This window comes from Spea bombifrons, chromosome 9, assembly GCF_027358695.1.
Source record: "Spea bombifrons isolate aSpeBom1 chromosome 9, aSpeBom1.2.pri, whole genome shotgun sequence".
Lineage (NCBI taxonomy): Eukaryota > Metazoa > Chordata > Amphibia > Anura > Pelobatidae > Spea > Spea bombifrons.
In genome coordinates this window covers 32800890-32822201 of record NC_071095.1, presented here as the reverse complement: position 1 = coordinate 32822201, position 21312 = coordinate 32800890, and the positions used below count along the sequence as shown (strand labels likewise).

Sequence of the window (21312 nt, the reverse complement as noted above, 5' to 3'; positions counted from 1 at the left end):
TTCCCTTTGTTAATTCTGTTTCTATTCTAGTTTTCCAACTGTTTTTCTCCTGGTTTACCGTGTTATACTTTAGTCCCTGACCCTCCTTGCATTTCAGTTGCCTACACGGCTGTTCTGTTTAATGCGTTTCATCTTTGTCTGCTTGCCTATTTGGCTGTAGGGAGGACGGAGTGACATATCTGGGGGTATAAGGCATATCAGGGGGCATGGTGGCATATCGGGGAGGCAGTGTGGCAAGTCTGGGCTCAGATGTGCGTAACTGGAGGGGCAGGTTGGGAAATAAAAACAATAAATGCATTTTTATCAAAGTTTTTTTTTTATTATTCTGCTGTTTGTTTTTAACATCCTGTTTGTTAAATTATTTTAAATAAATGAAAAATTTACATTTTCTTTATCCGATTAATCGAAAAAATAATTGGCCAACTAATCGATTATGAAAATAATTGTTAGTTGCAGACCTATTCTCTAGTATATAGAGTGAATTGTATATTGCTATTGGTTTGTTAAAATAGAATTCGTCAGTGTCTTGGTTTTGCTCCAACCATAACGTAGCAATCTAAATTCATAACGATTGATGGCGTGCCGGGGGGTGGGGGTGTTGTGACAATGTCAAGAGGCTTACAGAATGTAAACCACAGTGCAGAAGCATTGTTGGTTGCAGAGTAGATTTTGCTCATTGCCACACTTTAAGTGGATGGGATGTATTGTATTCTGTGTCCCTCGTGGCCTATGTGTAATTTACATGCATCTACAACTACGTCTGTAGGATATATTTACTAAAGGGGCTAGGGGATTTTAAGAAAATTATACAGATTAAGGTAGTTTTACTATTTGGTTTGAAATATGTGAGTCAATAATTAGGGGGGTGGATGCCCCATGCTCTGAAAAATGTGCTCTTTCCCTCCCAAAAAACTGAGGTCCCTACAATTGTTTAGGAAAGTTCCCTGTCAGCACATAGAATACATTTGGTGTACTAATAAATGATGGGCTTACTGAAGTATAACGGATTACAGACTTTCAAGACTATCTAGATCTCTTCTTCAGGCATATTACACGTTTGAAGCAGAAATTGCAGCCACTCCCCCTCAATTCTGTGCACGGGATCGCTTTGAAGCGAATCATGAGCACGGAATTAAAATATTTTTTTTTAAAAAAAAAAACGCGGTCTTCAATGGAAGACACGGTATGCAAATGCCGGTCCTGAAGTGGTTAAGATACAGATAAATGTAAATACGGTTGTTTAATGTTAGTGTGAAATGTAGAGTTTGGCACGAGTAGCCTCTACTGGTGTTCTAGGCTGCTATAGACTTTGTCAATGTGTACGATTGTGTGCATAGTTTCACATAAATCCTTTTATATTAAATGGAACACAGTGACAGTGAGTGTTTTGGGGTTGTGGGGGGAACAGGTTTGGAGGTAAAGTGTAGGTGCTCTGTGCCTTGCTGCAAGAGTGAGCCTACGGGCTTGTTTTTCTACTAACCTTTTAATGCACGTGTCCCGTCCCGTTCCCCCCCCATACGTCATGGTGAGAGCTGGCAGGTTGTAGTTCCTGCTATGTGGGGCAGCCGTGATAAAAGTGTATATGTGTTAACATAAACTTTTCGACCCGTGAATGCCTATGTGTGTTGCAAAATGCACAAAATGTTTTAGTTCGTCCTTAAAAAAAAAAAAAATATATATATATATATATATATATATATATTATAATCCTCTCTTATAACTGATATTTGTTTTAAGGGGAAATGGAAGAAGAAATGGAAAATCCAGAAATGATGGATTTACCTGAAAAGCTGAAGCACCAGTTAAGGCACAGAGAGTTGTTCCTGTCCCGACAACTTGAGTCGTTACCAGCCACTCACATAAGGTCAGGTATTTGGCTTACATTGTTTTTTTTTTTTTTTTTTGAGGTTTTAGCTATACTTGTAACAGTGCAGGTGTACATATATGTATGTACATAGATAAAGGCATATCTTCTTACATACTGTTCTATACTTAAAAAAAGTTGAAGCAATTGTTAGCAGTGAACTATGCAGCTAGTTAGGCAGTGGCACATATGAATGTGTAACAAAACCAACAATTTACCTGGTTATTTTGGCATTTGTCAAAAATTAAATGCAAAGCTTAACTATTGCTGAATGTATTTTTCCTCATCTTTCAGGGGCAAATGCAGTGTTACACTCTTGAATGAGACAGAATCGCTTAAATCTTACTTAGAACGAGAGGTATGATTAGTTTCTGTATTCCTTTTTCATGTACTCTGGGGATTATTCGCTAAAGGAGAAGTTTGCAGATACAGTCCCAGGAGAGTTGTAGTTTGAACTCGCCAAATGTACTATCGATCCGTTTGGGGGGCCCATGAAAAAGGGTTTCTCATAATTTTTATTTTATTAATGTAATACACAAGTGTATTTTATGATTGTGAATTACGTATTTAGGTACAAGCCGCTGTAAGGCTCTTGCCCACAGTCCCACTATGGTACTATCTTTAGCGGGATATTTTTTTATAATTTTAACAACTTTTTGGTACCTATGAGGAGCGTAATAGCTAACGTTTTTTTCCGTTTTCTTTTCTTTAGGATTTTTTCTTTTACTCATTAGTATATGATCCACAGCAGAAGACTCTCTTGGCAGACAAGGGAGAGATACGCGTCGGCAATAGATACCAAGCCGATATAACCGATTTGCTGGAAGAAGGTTAAGAGCTATTTTATATTATTAAATGTCTTTTTTTTTGTTTGTTATCCTTGTTATTTTATACATATAAATCATCGGAAAATGGGCTGACGACCCTGTAATGTGTGTAGATAGGTACATCTAGGCTTTAGAAAACGCTGAATCTGTTTTTGTAATTTAGTGGTGTTGTCACGGATATGGCTATTGGTTGAGCTGTGAAGTGGAGTATGGGTGTGAAAGGGTTAACCACAAACGCACTTCTGGTGCGTTTATCACTTTCCCCGTATGGCACCAAGCAACCAAAAATGATCACCGCCAAAATTCCCAGCATAAAACAATCCACAATCCTCCTTGACCCCAGAATGGCAGTCAGATCTCTCCTTGGATCAAGATGATGTTTCCCTATAATTAAAAAATTATATCCCTGAATATTACGTTTTTGCAAGTATTCACCCAGTTGCTGTTTAAATGTCTCTACAGACTCTGATAAAACTATCTCTGCAGGCAGAGAATTCCACATCCTTATTGTTCTTACTGTAAAAAAAAAAAAACCCTTTTCCTTTGCCTTATTCTAAATCTCCTTTCTTCCAGTCTAAATGCGTGACCACGTGTCCTATGCATACTCCTATTTATGAACAGATTTCCACACAATGATTTGTATTGACCCCGAATATATTTATCTAATGCTATCACATCCCCTATGAGGCGTTTTTCTAAACTAAACAGATTTAAATTAATTAACCTTTCTTCGTAACCCGCCTCCTTTTCCAGTGCTATAATATGAATAGGTGCCCACAATTGCACAGTATATTTTAAGGTGTGGTCTTACCATTGATTTATAAAGAGGCAAAATTATATTTTTATCCTGCGAATTGATGCCCCTTTTTATACATGACAATACCTTACTGGCCTTGGCAACTGCTGACTGACATTGCACATTGTTTCCTAGTTTGTTGTCTCATTTGTTGTTATCCATAATTCACTACCGTTTAGGGTGTAGGTTGCTTGTCCATTCCTTACCTCGAAGTGCATAACTTTGCATTTATCTACATTAAATTTCATCTGCCATTTGTGTGCCCAGTCCCCCAGTCTATCTAAATCCCTCTGCAGCAAAGTATCCTGCTCACATTGTATTGCTTTACAGAGTTTAGTGTCATCTGCAAACATGGAAACATTCCTATTGCAAGGTCATTTATAAATATGTTTAATAAAATTGGTCCCAGAACAGAAACCTGAGGGACACCACTTCCCACTTTTGTCCAGCTTTGCCTTTTATAACAACTCTCTGTACTCTATCACTAGTCCAATGTTCAACCAAAGAACAAAAATTTGCATGTAGACCAATTTCTTTCAGTTTGAATGCTAACCTCTTGTGTGGAACCATGTCAAACGCTTTGGCAAAATCCAAGTAGATTACATCCACTGCAACACCCTGATCTAGACTTCTACTTACTTCTTTGTAGAATGCAATTAAATTACTTTGACATGACCTATGTTTCATAAAATCATTTATAAAAAAAAATCGCTCTAGGCTGAAGTCGATTAAAGAACAAAGACAGAACTGATGAAAAATATTTGATCTGAGTATAAAATAGGTCCCAGTGCTGTTATACAGAGACATAGACATAAGGGGTACAAGTACATAGCAGTTTCAAAAATAACAGAGATACAAAGTATCATACCATATTGGGGCTGCAACAACTAATCGATAAAATCGATAATAAAATCCGTTGCCAACGAATTTCATTATCGATTAGTTGAATCGATTATCGATTATAAAATGAGGGTTTTTTCAGAGCAAACACTCTGAAAAATACCCCTCATTATATAATCCGTTTAGTCTGACTCACAGCAGCAGCTCCTACTTACCAGTCCCTCGCTGTAATCAGTGTGACGACTGGCCCGCCCCTTCCTTCTCCCAGAAGGCCAGAACCACATGGCTGTGACACTCCTCTAACTGTAAGTATAAAATTAATATTTGGGCTACTGAAAGTTAGGGGAGGTGGGGGTTAATTTAGGGGCAGTTATGGTTAATAGGGTGTTTAGGGGCAGCTATGGTTAATGGGGTGTTTAGGGTTAATTTAGGAGCAGCTGTGGTTAATGGGGTGTTTAGGGTTAATTAAGGGGCAGTTATGGTTAATGGGGTGTTTAGGGTTAATTTAGGGGATGCTGTGGTTGATGGGGTGTTTAGGGTTAATTTAGGGGTAGTTATGGTTAATGGGGTGTTTAGGGTTAATTTAATGATGAGGACTGAGGGTTAATTTGATTAATTTAATAAAGTTAACTTAAGGTGCAGTTAGAGATAAAGGGGGGCAAATTAAGGGGAATCTAAATCCTGGGGACAGTGAAGATTAACCCAGTACTTATTTATAAAAGTATGGTGTCAGTGTGATGCGAACAGGTCTGTGACTCTCTGGGGGGACTATGAGATATCGGGGGGGGGTATAAGGCATATCTGGGGAGGACTGAGTGACATATCTGGGGGTATAAGGCATATACATTATATAAGGCATATGTGGGGAGGGCAGTGTGGCATGTCTGGGGAGGACGGAGTGGTGTATCAGGGGGTATAAGGCATATCTGAGGCCACAGTGGCATATCTGGGGTAGAGTGGAGTGGCATATGTGGGGAGGGCAGCGTGGCATGTCTGGGGAGGATGGAGTGGTGTATCAGGGGGTATAAGGCATATCAGGCACAGTGGCATATGTGGGGGTGGAGTGGCATATATGGGAGGCAGCGTGGCAATGGCATATGTGGGAGGCAGTGTGGAGTGGCATATGTGGGGGTACAGTGGAGTGGCATATGTGGGAGGCAGCGTGGAGTGGTATATGTGGGAGGCAGCGTGGAGTGGCATATGTGGGAGGCAGCGTGGAGTGGCATATGTGGGAGGCAGCGTGGAGTGGCATATGTGGGAGGCAGCGTGGAGTGGGATATGTGGGAGGCAGCGTGGAGTGGGATATGTGGGAGGCAGCGTGGAGTGGGATATGTGGGAGGCAGCGTGGAGTGGCATATGTGGGAGGCAGCGTGGAGTGGCATATGTGGGAGGCAGCGTGGAGTGGCATATGTGGGAGGCAGCGTGGAGTGGCATATGTGGGAGGCAGCGTGGAGTGGCATATGTGGGAGGCAGCATGGCAAGCCTGGGCTCAAATGTGCATAAATTGGGGGGGCTGGTTGGGAAATAAAGACAAGAAATGCATTTTATCAAAGTTTTTTTTATTCTGCTGTTTGTATTTAACATCGTTTGTTTATTAAATTATTTTAAATAAATGAAAAATTCACATTCATTTTTTTTTATCCGATTAATCGGCAAAATAATCGGCCAACTAATCGATTATGAAAATAATCGTTAGTTGCAGCCCTATACCATATTTTCTTGGAGCCTCGAGGTTGTCTTTTTGACAGACTGTCTCAATACCAATTGCTCACCTTTTAATTTCCTCCCCCGGTTGCCCTTTTCCTGTCACCTGACCAGTGGGATGGGAGTAGGGGGTTCAGCATATTATGACAGCTGAGACAATTTGACCCTGCCCTCAGGATGTTTCCTGGGATCACAAAATATGATATATGATGCTAGCAGAGCTTGGATCATTGTAGTTCTCTGGTCCTAGTGATCATTTTCTTACCACCGTCTGGAGAACTGGGTGAAAATATGGTGGTCAGATGAAACCAAAATCGAGCTATTTGGCATCAACTCAACTCGCTGTGTTTGGAGGAGGAATGCTGCCTATGACCCCAGGAACACCATCCCCACCGTCGAACATGGAGGTGGAAACATTATGATTTGGAGGTGTTTTTCTGCTAAGAGGACGGGACAACTTCACTACATCAAAAGGGTGATGTATGGGGTGAGAACCTCCTTCCCACAGCCAGGGCATTAAAAATGGATCGTGGATGGGTATTCCAGCATGACAATGGCCCAAAAACACACGGCCAAAGAGTGGCTCAAGATGAAGCATGTTAAGGTCCTGGAGTGGCCTAGCCAGTCTCCAGACCTTAATCCCATAGAAAATCTGTGGAGGGAGCTGACGGTTTGAGTTGCCAAACTTCATCCTCAAAACCTTAATGACTTGGAGAGGATCTGCAAAGAGGAGTGGAACAAAATCCCTCCCGAAGTGCAAACCTGGTGGCCAACTGCAGGAGATGTCTGACCTTTGTGATTGCCAACTAGGGTTTTGCCACCAAGTACATGTTCTGCAAATCAATTTATAACTGATCATGTCTTTGTCATTGGGCAAACGTACAACATCAGCAGGGGATCAACTAATTTTTTCCTTCACTGCATGTGACCTTTCACTTATTGTACACATGAATGTAGGGCTGAAACAACTAATTGATAAAATCGATAATGAAAATCATTGTCAACGATTTTCATTATCGATTAATCGAATATATTTTTATCGATTATAAAGAGAGGTTTTTTTCAGAGCAAATGCTCTGAAAAACTCTTCTGCCTTATATAATCCGACCTCAAACAGAGATCGGATTATAACACTAGAATCCAGATCCCTCGCAACGCTGCAGGGGACCTGGATTCCCCTCATATATTCGATTAATCATCCTCTGTCAGCCGGTGAGGGTCTGCATCGCACAGACAGACTCCGTTACTGCCCTTCACTTACACTGAGGCTTCTATGAAGCTGCAGTGAAAGTGCCTGTCAGTAATGGAGCCGGGTAGAGAGGCAGAGTGATGTATGGGAGGGGGGAGGAGTCAGAGGGGAGTATGTGAGCCACCCTCCCATACACCACTCTGGCTCCTCCCCCTCCCATACGCCACTCTGCCTCTCTACCCGGGTCCCTGGTGTCTTGTTAGCAACGGAGGTTCACAGGAGGCAGAGTGGAGTATGGGAGGGGGGAAGAGGCAAAGTGATGTATGGGAGGGGGAGGAGCCAAAGTGATGTATGGGAGGGGGAGGAGGCAGAGTGGAGTATGGGAGGAGCCAGAGTGGTGTATGGGAGGGGGAGGAGCCAGAGTGGTGTATGGGGGTATTATGAATTTCAGGGCATATAGGGGGTATAAGGCATATCGATATTAGGCATATCAGGGGGTAAAAGGTATATCAGGGGGCTCAGTTGCATATCACTGGCATATAAGGAGTATAAGGCATATCAGGGGGCACAGTGGCATATCAGGGGGCACAGTGGAATCTGGCATATAAGAGGTATAAGGCATATATGGGGGCAGAGTGGCAAGCTGGGGGTCAGATGTGCATAACTGGGGTCAGTTTGGTAAATAAAAAAAATTTAAACAAGGCTTTTTTCTCAGTTTTTATTAAATATGAAAAATAGTTAACATGTGAATTAATATTTACTAATAACTTTGTATTAAAACCTAGTTTGAGAAACAGTGTTTGGGTTCTTGTAGCTTTTATTATTATGTCAGTAAAATAAGAAGGTGAATAGAGAGGCCATTGCAATAAAGAGATGAAAGTGTAAATTGTATGTTTTTTATTGCAAATTTTCTTCAATTTAAAATAATGTATTTTTTTATCCGATTAATCGAAAAAATAATCGGCCAACTAATCGATTATTAAAATAATCGTTAGTTGCAGCCCTACATGAATGGTCTGTTCCTGAATAACTGAATTCAATATCACAAAAATTAAAATCTTCGTTGCCCTTGAGTGTACAACACAGTGTAAATGTAATTCACATGCCAAATAATTGAATTGGAGCTATGGGATTTCACCAAACACTGCATCTTGTGCAGTTAAATTACCTATGCTGATTTAACAAGCCAGTTCAATGGTTCCCATTTTTTATGTTTAGTATAGCCTAATGATTTATATATAGTTTTCCATGTGCAGATAGGGCTTTCCTTTTAAATATATGGTTGAACAAGCAATTACATGATTACTATCATTTACAGATGTATGTAGCCCCATTTTATTATGCAGCATATCTCATGATATAAAGGTAAAATGTGATTTTCTTTTCTTCATAAATGCGAAACCAGATAAGTAAAAATAAAAAATATTATGAAAAGCTTCAAACACCCTTAGTAAACACAACATAAATAAAATGTATGTAATTGTACAATGCGGATTGCGCATGGAGTCTATGCGCACATTAGAACCATCTATACACCTGTCTTTTCCCCAGCTCCTTGCCTTGAGTTTTATTTGGTAAATTGCTTCTCTTGCTCGGCAATGCACATGCATTGCTGCGGAACTTCTACTAGCTCCGTTGCTGGCTCTCGAAGAATTGTAGGGGAACCTGAGACCCCAGTATGCATGTTCTTTTGATGCTTCAATTGCTTTCAATGGGAGTGCTTTCCCCCTAGTAACTTGCAACTTGGAGCAACCATATCTGGCAGGAAGTTCAGAGGTGCTCTGAACCTTTTTTAGAAGGTTATTTAGTTTGGGGGGTTTTTTGTTCCCCAGTTACATACATGTCAAAGTACTTTAATATACATTCATTTTAGTGAGGCTGTTATGAGAAGTAGTAGACAAAGACATTCCTGTATGTAATAAAAGCTGCCGATTTATAAACGACAAATAAATTAAATATTCTTAATCGAGACTAGGTTATTAACAGAGTTTGTAAATATGTGGCTCAGAAGACTAGCCAATGAGGTACATAGTCTGGGAAGAGCCTGTACTTATTTTTTTAAAATTGAAAATATATTTATTTTTTGGTGAAACTCTGCTTTTTATGTTATGTGAAAGGAGGTTTGGCTATGTAAAATGTTCTTCATTTTTTCAGATGAAAATATTTTGTATGTTTTAGAAAGCATTAAGTAATTCGTTCTTTGTTTCTGCAGGTATGGAAGATGGTAGAGTTCAAAGTAACCTTGAAACAAAAGTGTGGGAAGCCAGCAACCCCCTCACAGATAAACAGATAGACCAATTTTTGGTAGTAGCACGGTAAGAAAATTATTTTTATATAATATATATGTGTATATATTGTGAAAAACCCTGTAGCATGAGTGCCATAAAATATCAGTTATGGGTCTTAAGCACAGTCCTCTAGGTCAGTCAGGCTCAGGAACACCAACTTGCAGCAAAACAGTGCTTTAATTTTAACTGTTCAAACTAAACACCCCAAAACAAAATCATCAAAAGAAACAACCTAGCTCCCAGTTGGAGCCCTCTCTAACTATACTATGCTGGTCCAGCACAGGGGAGCTTCCGCTTCCCCCAACAGTCTCTCTGATCATCAGGTTCCAGGGGCTTTTATTGACCAGCACCTGTGCCTGATGCAGGCCCCATAGGATCAGATCCTGCAGACTTCTAGCCTCTTGGGAAAAGTCAGCATGGATATGGATACCCATATGTATGATCTGCATAGTACCTGTACCCAAATGCCAAACTAATCCTCTCCCTGGGGTTTACGACATCACAATAATTATATAATCAGTATCTCACAAAAGTGAGTACACCTGCCGGCACTGGGGAGCTACAGTTCATTGAGGGAACCAGGAATGCCAACATGTACTGTGACATACTGAAGCAGACGTGATCCCCTCCCTTCGGAGACTGGGCAGCAGGGCAGTATTCCAACATAACGCCCCAAACACACCTCCAAAACGACCACTACCTTGCTAAAGAAGCTGAGGGTAAAGGTGATGGACTGGCCAGGCATGTCTCGAGACCTAAACCCAATTGGGCATCTGTGGGGCATCCTCAAACGGAAGGTGGGGGGGTGCAAGGTCTCCAACATCCACCAGCTCTGTGATGTCGTCATGGAGGAGCGGAAGAGGACTCCAGTGGCAACCTGTGAAGCTCTGGTGAACTCCATGCCCAAGAGGGTTTAGGCAGCACTGGAAACTAATGGTGGCCACACAAAATATTGACACTTTGGGCCCAATTTGGACATTTCCACTTAGGGGTGTACTCCCTTTTGTTGCCAAGGTTTAGACATTAATGGCTGTGTGTTGAGTTATTTTGAGGGGACAGCAAATTTACCTATTGTTAAAGGTTTGGGCAGCAAGTTTTACAGATGTTGGTTATAAAGGAAGGGCTCCTATGTTTGTCAAATGGTTGGGAGTGCATTCATGACCCTGTCAAATGTATTTTTGTTATAAGAGACTTGTGAGGTCTTTTTTGCCCTATAAGGTAAAAAAGATTGCTGTATTGTCTCTGGCTTCCTGACCAGGGGTGGATTTGAGTTGTTCTGGGTATACAAGGCATGGCTAAGAAGATTTAAGCCTCTGTACCAGAGCCTTGGCAAAAAGCTTCTGATCTGTGATTAACAGGGAGATTATGTGGTACCTTGAGCAAAGCTGGACTCTTTAGATTTTTTTTTCTAGTAGCGCCCCACATGATAAGAGGTCCTAATCAAGCATTTGTGTACCTCCTACACTGTTGGAGAAGATCTCTCTATCCAAGCTAGCCACACAATATTGACACAGTGCCTCCCAATGCTATCGCTCTATTGTATTTTTATCTGTCAAAAAAAAAATCCCTATTTAATGTCAACAGGTCAATTAACACACGGTATGTGATTGGGCAAATCAGATGCTTAAGATCTGAAACTTTTTTTTTTTTCAGATCCTACTTTCTTCATTTGTATTTAAATTGTATATGGTAATGTAAATATCAGAACATAATTTCCTGAAGTAGAAGCTAAGAAAAGTCCTTTTTATTTTTTTTTAAATTAATATGTCAATATAATTCCACAATATGGCCCTCATACTGTTTAGACCAGCTACCAGCATATTCTGAAAATTAGAACAACCACTGAAATATGTATGCTTCTGTCTTCCTCTTTACACTTTTAACCACTTTTTGGTCTGTACCAAACTGTGGTGTTTTATATAACTTAAATAACATAATGACTGTCCAGTTGTCCACTAGAGAAAGGAATATCTGCAACTGAGGTTCAGGAGGAGGCCGGGAATAAACAAGATGATATTTAGATCTACTTTACAACAAAATGGTGAGCTTGATTCTCTTTCCTCTTGAACCAAATCCCAGTTAAGACTGAAGTCACCCCCAGTCAAAAGTTCTATAGATAAACACCGATATAGGGTTTATTATAGACATGTATGCGTTTCCAGGTGCCAAGTCATCTTTATCACAAAGGATAAATTCTATTAATCCAAAGGGCGCAAATAATGTAACGCAAGGTTATAGAGAGGTCTCATAAGAAACGTAAGAAAGATATAACGGAATTTAGGGAAAAACACAATGTTTAGGAAGGGAATCTGACACACATTTTATAAAGATCAAAAAACACTAGTAGTTTTTCTACAATTGTTGTCTTGGTTACTTGTTCTTACCGCCTTAACATGCAATTGCACATCTTAGATATTAGGTTGGCCTTTTCTATATTATCTATACCTGATGCAGTCTGCTACAGCCACAGGCGGCAATGTGACCTTACCGTGGACAGAGGTCAAATTGATTGTGTTGTGGTTTCTGGTTCACGTAAAAAGTGAGTTTTTAGCTGAGGTTTTTTATGATTTTTTGTTTTTTAATTTTTAAAAAGATGCCTGCGATGAAGGCAGTATCTAAGACCAAGCACCTATAATGGACATCATTTAACTATCTGATATGTCCAAAAGCAAAATGTGTAATGCATGTCTTTATTGTACCAGTAATGAGACTAGAAAATATAATTTAAATTTTTAACCCCTATGTGTCTGGTGACGTACCAGGTATGTAATGCCCAAGTGGGCTGATCAGTTCAAGCAAAACAATTGTCCCCACGTCGCCATAATCGTGGTGATCGCTGGGGGTGCTGCTACTGCCTGTCCAAGTGTCTGGGCAGACCAGCACAGCTACACCAAGCCTTTGATCACTCTGCAGGCTCAACATGCAATTGCTGGTAAACCACAGGCAGCTTCAGGGAAGGGGGTTTGCTGCACGACTGCTCCATGAGAGTGACAGTGCAGTGTTAAGCTCTTAAATGCTGCTGTATTTTAAGGGTTAATACCCCTAAATTAAAGAGGCTCCTGCCCGTAATTGCCGGTTTACTGGCGATGGTGACCCAGCTGCCATGGGCAGCTTCAGAGACAGTCTCTGTCTCCACAAAAGTGTGGAGACCAGCCCCAATCCTCCTCTGCTGCCCGATCCCTCCATAAAGGGTGATGGTGCAGCGTTAACCCCTTCAATGCCGCAATTGTGTATGACACGATCATGGTATTGTCAAGCAATAGAAAAGAAAGAGTTCCTCTAACTTAGCGCTTTATATAATATAGAATCCACAAGATAAAAAAAAATTACTTAAATGTCAGCGTGTACGGGTTGTTCAGTGGTCTCAGTTGATGCAAATACCACACGGAATATAAAAAGCAAAGAGATGTTTTTGGTGAAGTTCAAACCGAGCATCAGAATGGGGAAGAAAGGGGATTCAAGTGACTTTGAACATGGCATGGTTGTTGGTGCCAGAAGGGCTGGTCTGAGTGTTTCAGAAACTTCTGATCTACTAAGATTTTCACGCACAACCATCTAGCAAAGTGTACCTAAAAAGTGGGCAGTGAGTGTATGTTTTATATATATATATTTATATATATTTATATATATATATATATGTATATATATCTATCTATCTCTATCTGGATTATTTTTCAGTAGTGGCACCTGTTGAGTAGAAGAAATCCTATGTGAAAACATTTCTACATATTGATACTGTGCACTTTTGCCAAACAAAGGGATACATGTGTTGGATATTTAAACCCTACAAAACGTACAAAAGAAAATGAACACCTAACTTTTAGCCCAGGGCTTGACAAATTTGTTGTGAATCTAGACGCCAGCTAAAAAAGTTAGGAGCCAGGATTTTTTTTTAAACTAACAGTTGGTTAGGAGTAGGGCTGCAACTAACTATTATTTTCATAATCGATTAGTTGGCCGATTATTTTGTCGATTTAATCGATTAATCGGATAAAAAAATGAATGTAAATTTTTCATTTATTTAAAATAATTTAATAAACAAATGATGTTAAATACAAACAGCAGAATAAAAAAAACTTTGATAAAATGCATTTCTTCTCTTTATTTCCCAACCAGCCCCCCCAATTGATGCACATTTGAGCCCAGGCTTGCCACGCTGCCTCCCAGACATGCCACGCTGCCTCCCACATATACCACTCCATGCTGCCTCCCACATATACCACTCCACGCTGCCTCCCACAAATACCATTCCACGCTGCCTCCCACAAATACCATTCCACGCTGCCTCCCATATATACCACTCCACGCTGCCTCCCATATATACCACTCCACGCTGCCTCCCATATATACCACTCCACGCTGCCTCCCATATATACCACTCCACGCTGCCTGCCACATATACCACTCCACGCTGCCTCCCACATATACCACTCCACGCTGCCTGCCACATATACCACTCCACGCTGCCTCCCACATATACCACTCCACGCTGCCTCCCACATATACCACTCCACACTACCTCCCACATATTCCACTCCACGCTGCCTCCCACATATACCACTCCACGCTGCCTCCCACATATACCATTCCACACTGCCTCCCACATATGCCACTCCACTCTGCCTCCCACATATGCCACTCCACGCTGCCTCCCACATATGCCACTCCACCCCCACATATGCCACTGTGCCTGATACGCCTTATACCCCCTGATACACCACTCCATCCTCCCCAGACATGCCACACTGCCTCCCAGACATGCCACGCTGCCCTCCCCACATATGCCACTCCACTCTACCCCCAGATATGCCACTGTGGCCCCAGATATGCCTTATACACCCTGATACACCACTCCGTCCTCCCCAGACATGCCACACTGCCCTCCCCACATATGCCTTATATAATGTATATGCCTTATACCCCCAGATATATCACTCAGTCCTCCCCAGATATACCTTATACCCCCCAGATATCTCATAGTCACCTCATAGTCACAGACCTGTTCACAGCACACTGACACTATACTTTTATAAATAAGTACAGGGTTAATCTTCACTGCCCCAAGGATTTAGATTCCCCTTAGTTTGCCCCCCTTTATCTCTAACTGCACCTTAAGTTAACTTTATTAAATTAATCAAATTAACCCTCAGTCCTCATCATTAAATTAACCCTAAACACCCCATTAACCATAACTGCCCCTAAATTAACCCTAAACACCACATTAACCACAGTATCCCCTAAATTAACCCTAAAGACCCTGTCAACCACAACAGCCCCTAAATTAACCCTAAACACACCATTAACCACAACTGCCTCAAATTAACCCCAAACACCCCATTAACCACAGCTGCTCCTAAATTAACCCTAAACACCCCATTAACCATAGCTGCCCCTAAACACCCCATTAACCATAACTGCCCCTAAATTAACCCCCACCTCCCCTAACTTTCAGTAGCCCAAATATTAATTTTATACTTACAGTTAGGTGAGTGTCACAGCCATGTGGTTCTGGCCTTCTGGGAGAAGGAAGGGGCGGGGCCAGTTGTCACAGTGATTACAGGGAGGGACTGGTAAGTAGGAGCTGCTGCTGTGAGTCGCTCAAACGGTTCAAATCGATTTTATCGATTAGTTGTTGCAGCCCTAGTTAGGAGTGATCTGATCATCATCAGCCCACTTACTAAACTCACAGCATTTGACCTGGAAGCACCCTGGACTTTCAGGTCAGTGCTGTTGGTTTTTTTTTGTTTTTTTTTTTAATATATATTTTTTTTAACGCTTTCAATGCTGATGTTCCATTGGAGCACAGCATTGACTGATATTTAGTCCCCACAAGCTTGTGGGGACAAATGTTAACCCTTGCAATGCCACGAATGTGTTATACACAATTGTGGAATTGAAGGGGTTAACGCTGCACTGTCGCTCTCATGGAGCGATCAGGCAGCAGGGGGGGTGTTGTCAGGTCCCCACACTCATGTGGAGACCCAAGAACCCTCTCCCCCGTCCCTGCCTCCCACATATACCACTCCACGCTGCCTCCCACATATACCATTCCACACTGCCTCCCACATATACCACTCCACTCTGCCTCCCACATATGCCACTCCACGCTGCCTCCCACATATGCCACTCCACCCCCACATATGCCACTGTGCCTGATACGCCTTATACCCCCTGATACACCACTCCATCCTCCCCAGACATGCCACACTGCCTCCCAGACATGCCACGCTGCCCTCCCCACATATGCCACTCCACTCTACCCCCAGATATGCCACTGTGGCCCCAGATATGCCTTATACACCCTGATACACCACTCCGTCCTCCCCAGACATGCCACACTGCCCTCCCCACATATGCCTTATATAATGTATATGCCTTATACCCCCAGATATATCACTCAGTCCTCCCCAGATATACCTTATACCCCCCAGATATCTCATAGTCACCTCATAGTCACAGACCTGTTCACAGCACACTGACACTATACTTTTATAAATAAGTACAGGGTTAATCTTCACTGCCCCAAGGATTTAGATTCCCCTTAGTTTGCCCCCCTTTATCTCTAACTGCACCTTAAGTTAACTTTATTAAATTAATCAAATTAACCCTCAGTCCTCATCATTAAATTAACCCTAAACACCCCATTAACCATAACTGCCCCTAAATTAACCCTAAACACCACATTAACCACAGTATCCCCTAAATTAACCCTAAAGACCCTGTCAACCACAACAGCCCCTAAATTAACCCTAAACACACCATTAACCACAACTGCCTCAAATTAACCCCAAACACCCCATTAACCACAGCTGCTCCTAAATTAACCCTAAACACCCCATTAACCATAGCTGCCCCTAAACACCCCATTAACCATAACTGCCCCTAAATTAACCCCCACCTCCCCTAACTTTCAGTAGCCCAAATATTAATTTTATACTTACAGTTAGGTGAGTGTCACAGCCATGTGGTTCTGGCCTTCTGGGAGAAGGAAGGGGCGGGGCCAGTTGTCACAGTGATTACAGGGAGGGACTGGTAAGTAGGAGCTGCTGCTGTGAGTCGCTCAAACGGTTCAAATCGATTTTATCGATTAGTTGTTGCAGCCCTAGTTAGGAGTGATCTGATCATCATCAGCCCACTTACTAAACTCACAGCATTTGACCTGGAAGCACCCTGGACTTTCAGGTCAGTGCTGTTGGTTTTTTTTTGTTTTTTTTTTTAATATATATTTTTTTTAACGCTTTCAATGCTGATGTTCCATTGGAGCACAGCATTGACTGATATTTAGTCCCCACAAGCTTGTGGGGACAAATGTTAACCCCTGCAATGCCACGAATGTGTTATACACAATTGTGGAATTGAAGGGGTTAACGCTGCACTGTCGCTCTCATGGAGCGATCAGGCAGCAGGGGGGGTGTTGTCAGGTCCCCACACTCATGTGGAGACCCAAGAACCCTCTCCCCCGTCCCTGAAGCTGCCTCTGGCAGCTGGGACGCAATTGCTGGTCTATAGACCAGCCATTGCAGGGGGGAGTCTCTCTGATGACTGCTGTAGGCTTCCATGCCTACAAGAGTCATCAAATAGCTTGTGGGGGGGCTCGTTTTTGCTGTTGCTGGCTTGCCTGGGCTTCCAGGCAGACCACCAGCAGCAGAGCCCCTTACAAAACGGGAATTAATCCCTAAATGGCGCGATTGCGGCATTGAAGGGGTTAACGCTGCCCTTTCGCTCTCATGGAGCGATCAGGCAGCAGGGGGGTGTTGTGTCAGGTCCCCAATCAACACTGAAGCTGCCTGTGGCAGCTGAAAACGCTATTGCAGGTTTTCCTGCAATCGCGGTTTCAGCCTACAGGATCACTCCGTGGGAATGATCTCAGACAAAATTCTGAGTCGCCATGGCGACCTGGCGCCTGGGATTTGTCGAGCCCTGTTTTAGCCACATAAGGTTAAAACCCTAACCAAGATGGATGTGACTCTTGTCTTGAGGGGGTCATTAGTAAAACTGCACAATAGTTTTCCATTGTACATTTTATCGAAAGTTCCACTGCTCGGTGTGGTTTCCTCATGGGGACTAGGCATCAGAAGGGCATTCTGATTCTGTTATTCCTCCTACCTATCTATTACACAGAATTCTTATTATGTACATAGAGTTGAAACCTTTCCCATTTGCTTAATTGACAACTTGCTTCTTACCGTAAGTATCGCAAAGTTTTAAAAAAAAAAGTTGCTGGTTTCAGTTGCTCTACTGAAATTACTTGTGGTCCATATATTTCCATGTGTTTTGGTCCTTTTTCAGAAGTGTCCAGATTTCAGTAATCGTTTTATCAGGCTTGTATTCAAATTAAGTTGCTATTATCTTGTGATATGCAGTTGCTAAGATTTTCTGCTCTGAGACACATTCTGTTGAAAGGAAAATAAAATGGTAGTGATATACACATGCTATTATCAGAAATAATTGTCACAATACTCCAAATTGGCAAAATTGTATTTCAAGCTGTACCACTTTTTTTTTTTTTTTTTTTTATATACAAATGAAATAAATATTTTCTATTACAAATATTGTTTGAATATTTTTTTTTAAGTAATAAAGGAGCAGAGTTGCCTTGTCATGGCATTCTGATTCAGTGTTACTGTAGGGATAACCTGGTATATGTCCTCTTCTAGGAGGGGCCAATATCTATTCTATTAAACCCCTCAAATGCACCCATAAAATGTATCACTTTAGATTAAGATTTGGGATCTTAGAATTCAGTAATACTTCCCTACCTTTGTTGAGTGCTTTCTGAATAGAAGACATCAGTCTGGATACCCTTTATCTTTAAAGAATCTCGTGTATTTTGAAAAAAATAAATAATTATCCTTGCAGTTTTGGTGAAGTTTGAAGTATTGTCCAGTAAGAATTCCTTTGTACCGGAAACCTACTGAAACAAAAGTTGTTTTTGTAGTCTCATTTATTGTCTTGTATATTAAAACGTAATGCTGTCTGTCTTAATTTCGTAAGTAAACTGTGAAATGGAAGTACTGCTATTAAAATCCTCTGAAAAGGCATGAAAGCTGTACTTTGCCATTGTTTTAAAATATTATGTAGCAGAGCCATACTTGTATGTTGAGATATTGATATTTTTGGGAGGGTACGATCTTATCACCTTTAAAAATAAATTTGCAAAGGATGGGGCATAACACATCCCGTTCTCAGTTTCTTATTGTTGAGACAGAAATATGCTTCAAAACAAAATCCAGAAGAATAACCACAAAATCTGTGTACAATTCTGCTCAGTCAGAGATTCACAAGAGACTTTTGTGGCACATGACTTGTCCATATAGAGATGCTATATTTGATAGGGGAAAAAAATAATAGATGCAGTTACTTTCTTACCTATAACACTACACCTAGCCTGTGGTTCTTCTGTTCAAATAAAAAAAAAAAAAACTTATTTTTATCTGTCTGTTTTATCTACAGAACTAACTTTTTTAGAACCTCTGTCTTCACAATGTTAGAATTCCATCTTGATACGGTGTTCATGTAAACTTTGCATGCCTTATAAGAATTAAAATCATAAGCAAATGTGTTATTCTTACTTTCTTAAATTGTCTATTTTTACATATTGCTAACACCCCCCCCCCTCCATTGCGGCACGATTTATAATCCCTATATAAACATTGTAAAGATGTATATAACTAATTAATTAAAGAAATGAGCAAGGTAACTGTATACCAGAAATAGCAGATGTTAAAGCTATTATCCTTGGTGTCTGTTTTAAATACTCTAGTTTCTTTTAGTGCCTAGTGATGATAAAAAGAAAAATAGACAAAAATCTGCCCATTATTATTTAAATATGTATGTATACTGCTATTATATCTGTACTTATGCAAATAACATTTGTAAACATTTATTAACTGGATTTATTTCCACAGATGTGGGTGTTCAAGTGTATATTTTGCCTCTGAGTAGTCCTTGGATGCATAGTTAATCTTTATTTATTTTTTGCAGGTCTGTAGGTACATTTGCTCGTGCGTTAGACTGCAGTAGTTCTGTCAGACAGCCTAGTCTACACATGAGTGCAGCTGCTGCCTCTAGAGACATCACACTGGTAAGAGAAGACAGTCTTGTAAAACACCTTTTATGTGAAAAAGAAATTTCAAAAATTGACTCGTGACTTTGAACATAACATAAATGTGACATAGGATAAAATTCTCTTGGTATCTGAGAAGTGAATGATCTCTTCCTCCATGGCTATTTTATTTAGGCTAAATTCACATTCATAAAATGCCCTTCAGAATTTACAACATAAGTGCAAGGAAAGTTGTATTGAACTGAAACCTAGATGCCTCTGCATTATGAAGGACCAAACCCAGAAACGTTCTTCTGCAAGAGTAAGTCGAGCTGGACTGCATAATATATGGTTAATCCTTTGTTTGTCAAGGTCTAGACCTGTTTTTGGAGATTTTCTTAAGTTACATTTTGGCAAAAACCTGATGCACAGCTTTTACTTTAATGCAAAATTTTCCCCAGCTGGCACAGAAATCCCCACGCAAAGTATTAGAATTGTAACAAGTAACCATTTTCTTTTAATTAAAGAAAATGCTGATTAGGCTATCTCCATAGATGGCAAACAGGTGAGATATCCTCTGACATCTTACTGATTTAACCGTGTATTAAATAGGGCCGGAGAAAACACATCCTACTACCATTTTACTCTCTCACAGATTGGAAGTTGGCTTACTAGGTCACAGACTAATCGGCAGCTTCTCTTCTCCTCCATGCCTTGCATCTGTCACAAGCGAGGACTGGCAGAGACAAGACACTCTCCGACACCAGATCCCTGGCTACATATTATTTACACTATTCACCCCAGTACTACAATTTTCTGCCATGACCAAAACTTTATAACTGGGCGTCTTAGGTTACCCCAAACAAAAAAAAACCTATTTTGCATACAATAGATGCCAAAAATATTCCAAAAAATTTGAAATATTGAAATAATATTAACATAGAAGAGGACGATGATATAAAGCATTTGAAAAAGTTAACAAAAAAGTATGTGAAACTATGTACACGTCTGTTGGCATTGCTCTAAGATAAGACCTTTGTGGAATAGAAAATGTCAAACTCCCAATTAAACCCCAAACAATCTTATTACATCTAAAATGGCCACCTTTCAGCAAAACCCAAACTCTGGCTATCCATTGCTCAATTGCGGCAAAAATTCTAATGGCAAAAAATTGGAAGAGGGGTGAAGATATTTCTGCTTTACGCTGTAGACATCAGCTACTATACCAGTTACAGATAAAGAGGCATTAGTATATCTAAGATGTCAATGAACACTATACAGAAATGGGACAGTTGGATTAAATCACTTCAGAACTGAGAGGAGATATCATTTAGGCAAAATCCATCAAGTTAGTTGTATATTAGGGTAACGTCTGCATTATTAAATTGAAATCTGATTGGCGAGTGACTTCCAGTGGCTGAGATGTTATGTCTTGTTTTGTAATGTATAGAGTGTTATGTATGCTCATTTAGATTTAGAATACGTTTCTTATTAACTAGTGTTCAACTAGTCCAGGGGCGTCCAACCTGCGGCCCTCCAGCTGCTGCAGGACTACATCTCCCATAATGCTCTTTCAGCTAAGGGGCTGGTTGAGGAGAATGGGAGATGTAGTCCTGCAGCAGCTGGAGGGCCGCAGGTTGGACACCCCTGAACTAGTCAGTAGTCAGAAAAACTCCAAAACTACAATCTGACATCTCCTGCATCACCACAACTTTTTTTTCCCCCCAAGAAAAAAGACTCTACTCAAAAACAAACTCTG

General features: G+C 40.9%; 1 protein-coding gene across 5 annotated transcripts in view; it reads left to right on the top strand.

Moving 5' to 3' along the window:
* MTA1 (metastasis associated 1) overlaps window positions 1-21312 on the top strand; it is a 116242-nt gene that overhangs the window by 21762 nt on the left and 73168 nt on the right. For all 5 annotated transcript variants that reach the window (XM_053474861.1, XM_053474860.1, XM_053474863.1 and 2 more), the window contains exons 4-8: window positions 1738-1864; window positions 2159-2222; window positions 2577-2694; window positions 9433-9535; window positions 19493-19592. In XM_053474861.1, the coding sequence (XP_053330836.1) occupies window positions 1738-1864; window positions 2159-2222; window positions 2577-2694; window positions 9433-9535; window positions 19493-19592 (512 nt within the window). The remainder of the gene's footprint in view (window positions 1-1737; window positions 1865-2158; window positions 2223-2576; window positions 2695-9432; window positions 9536-19492; window positions 19593-21312) is intronic.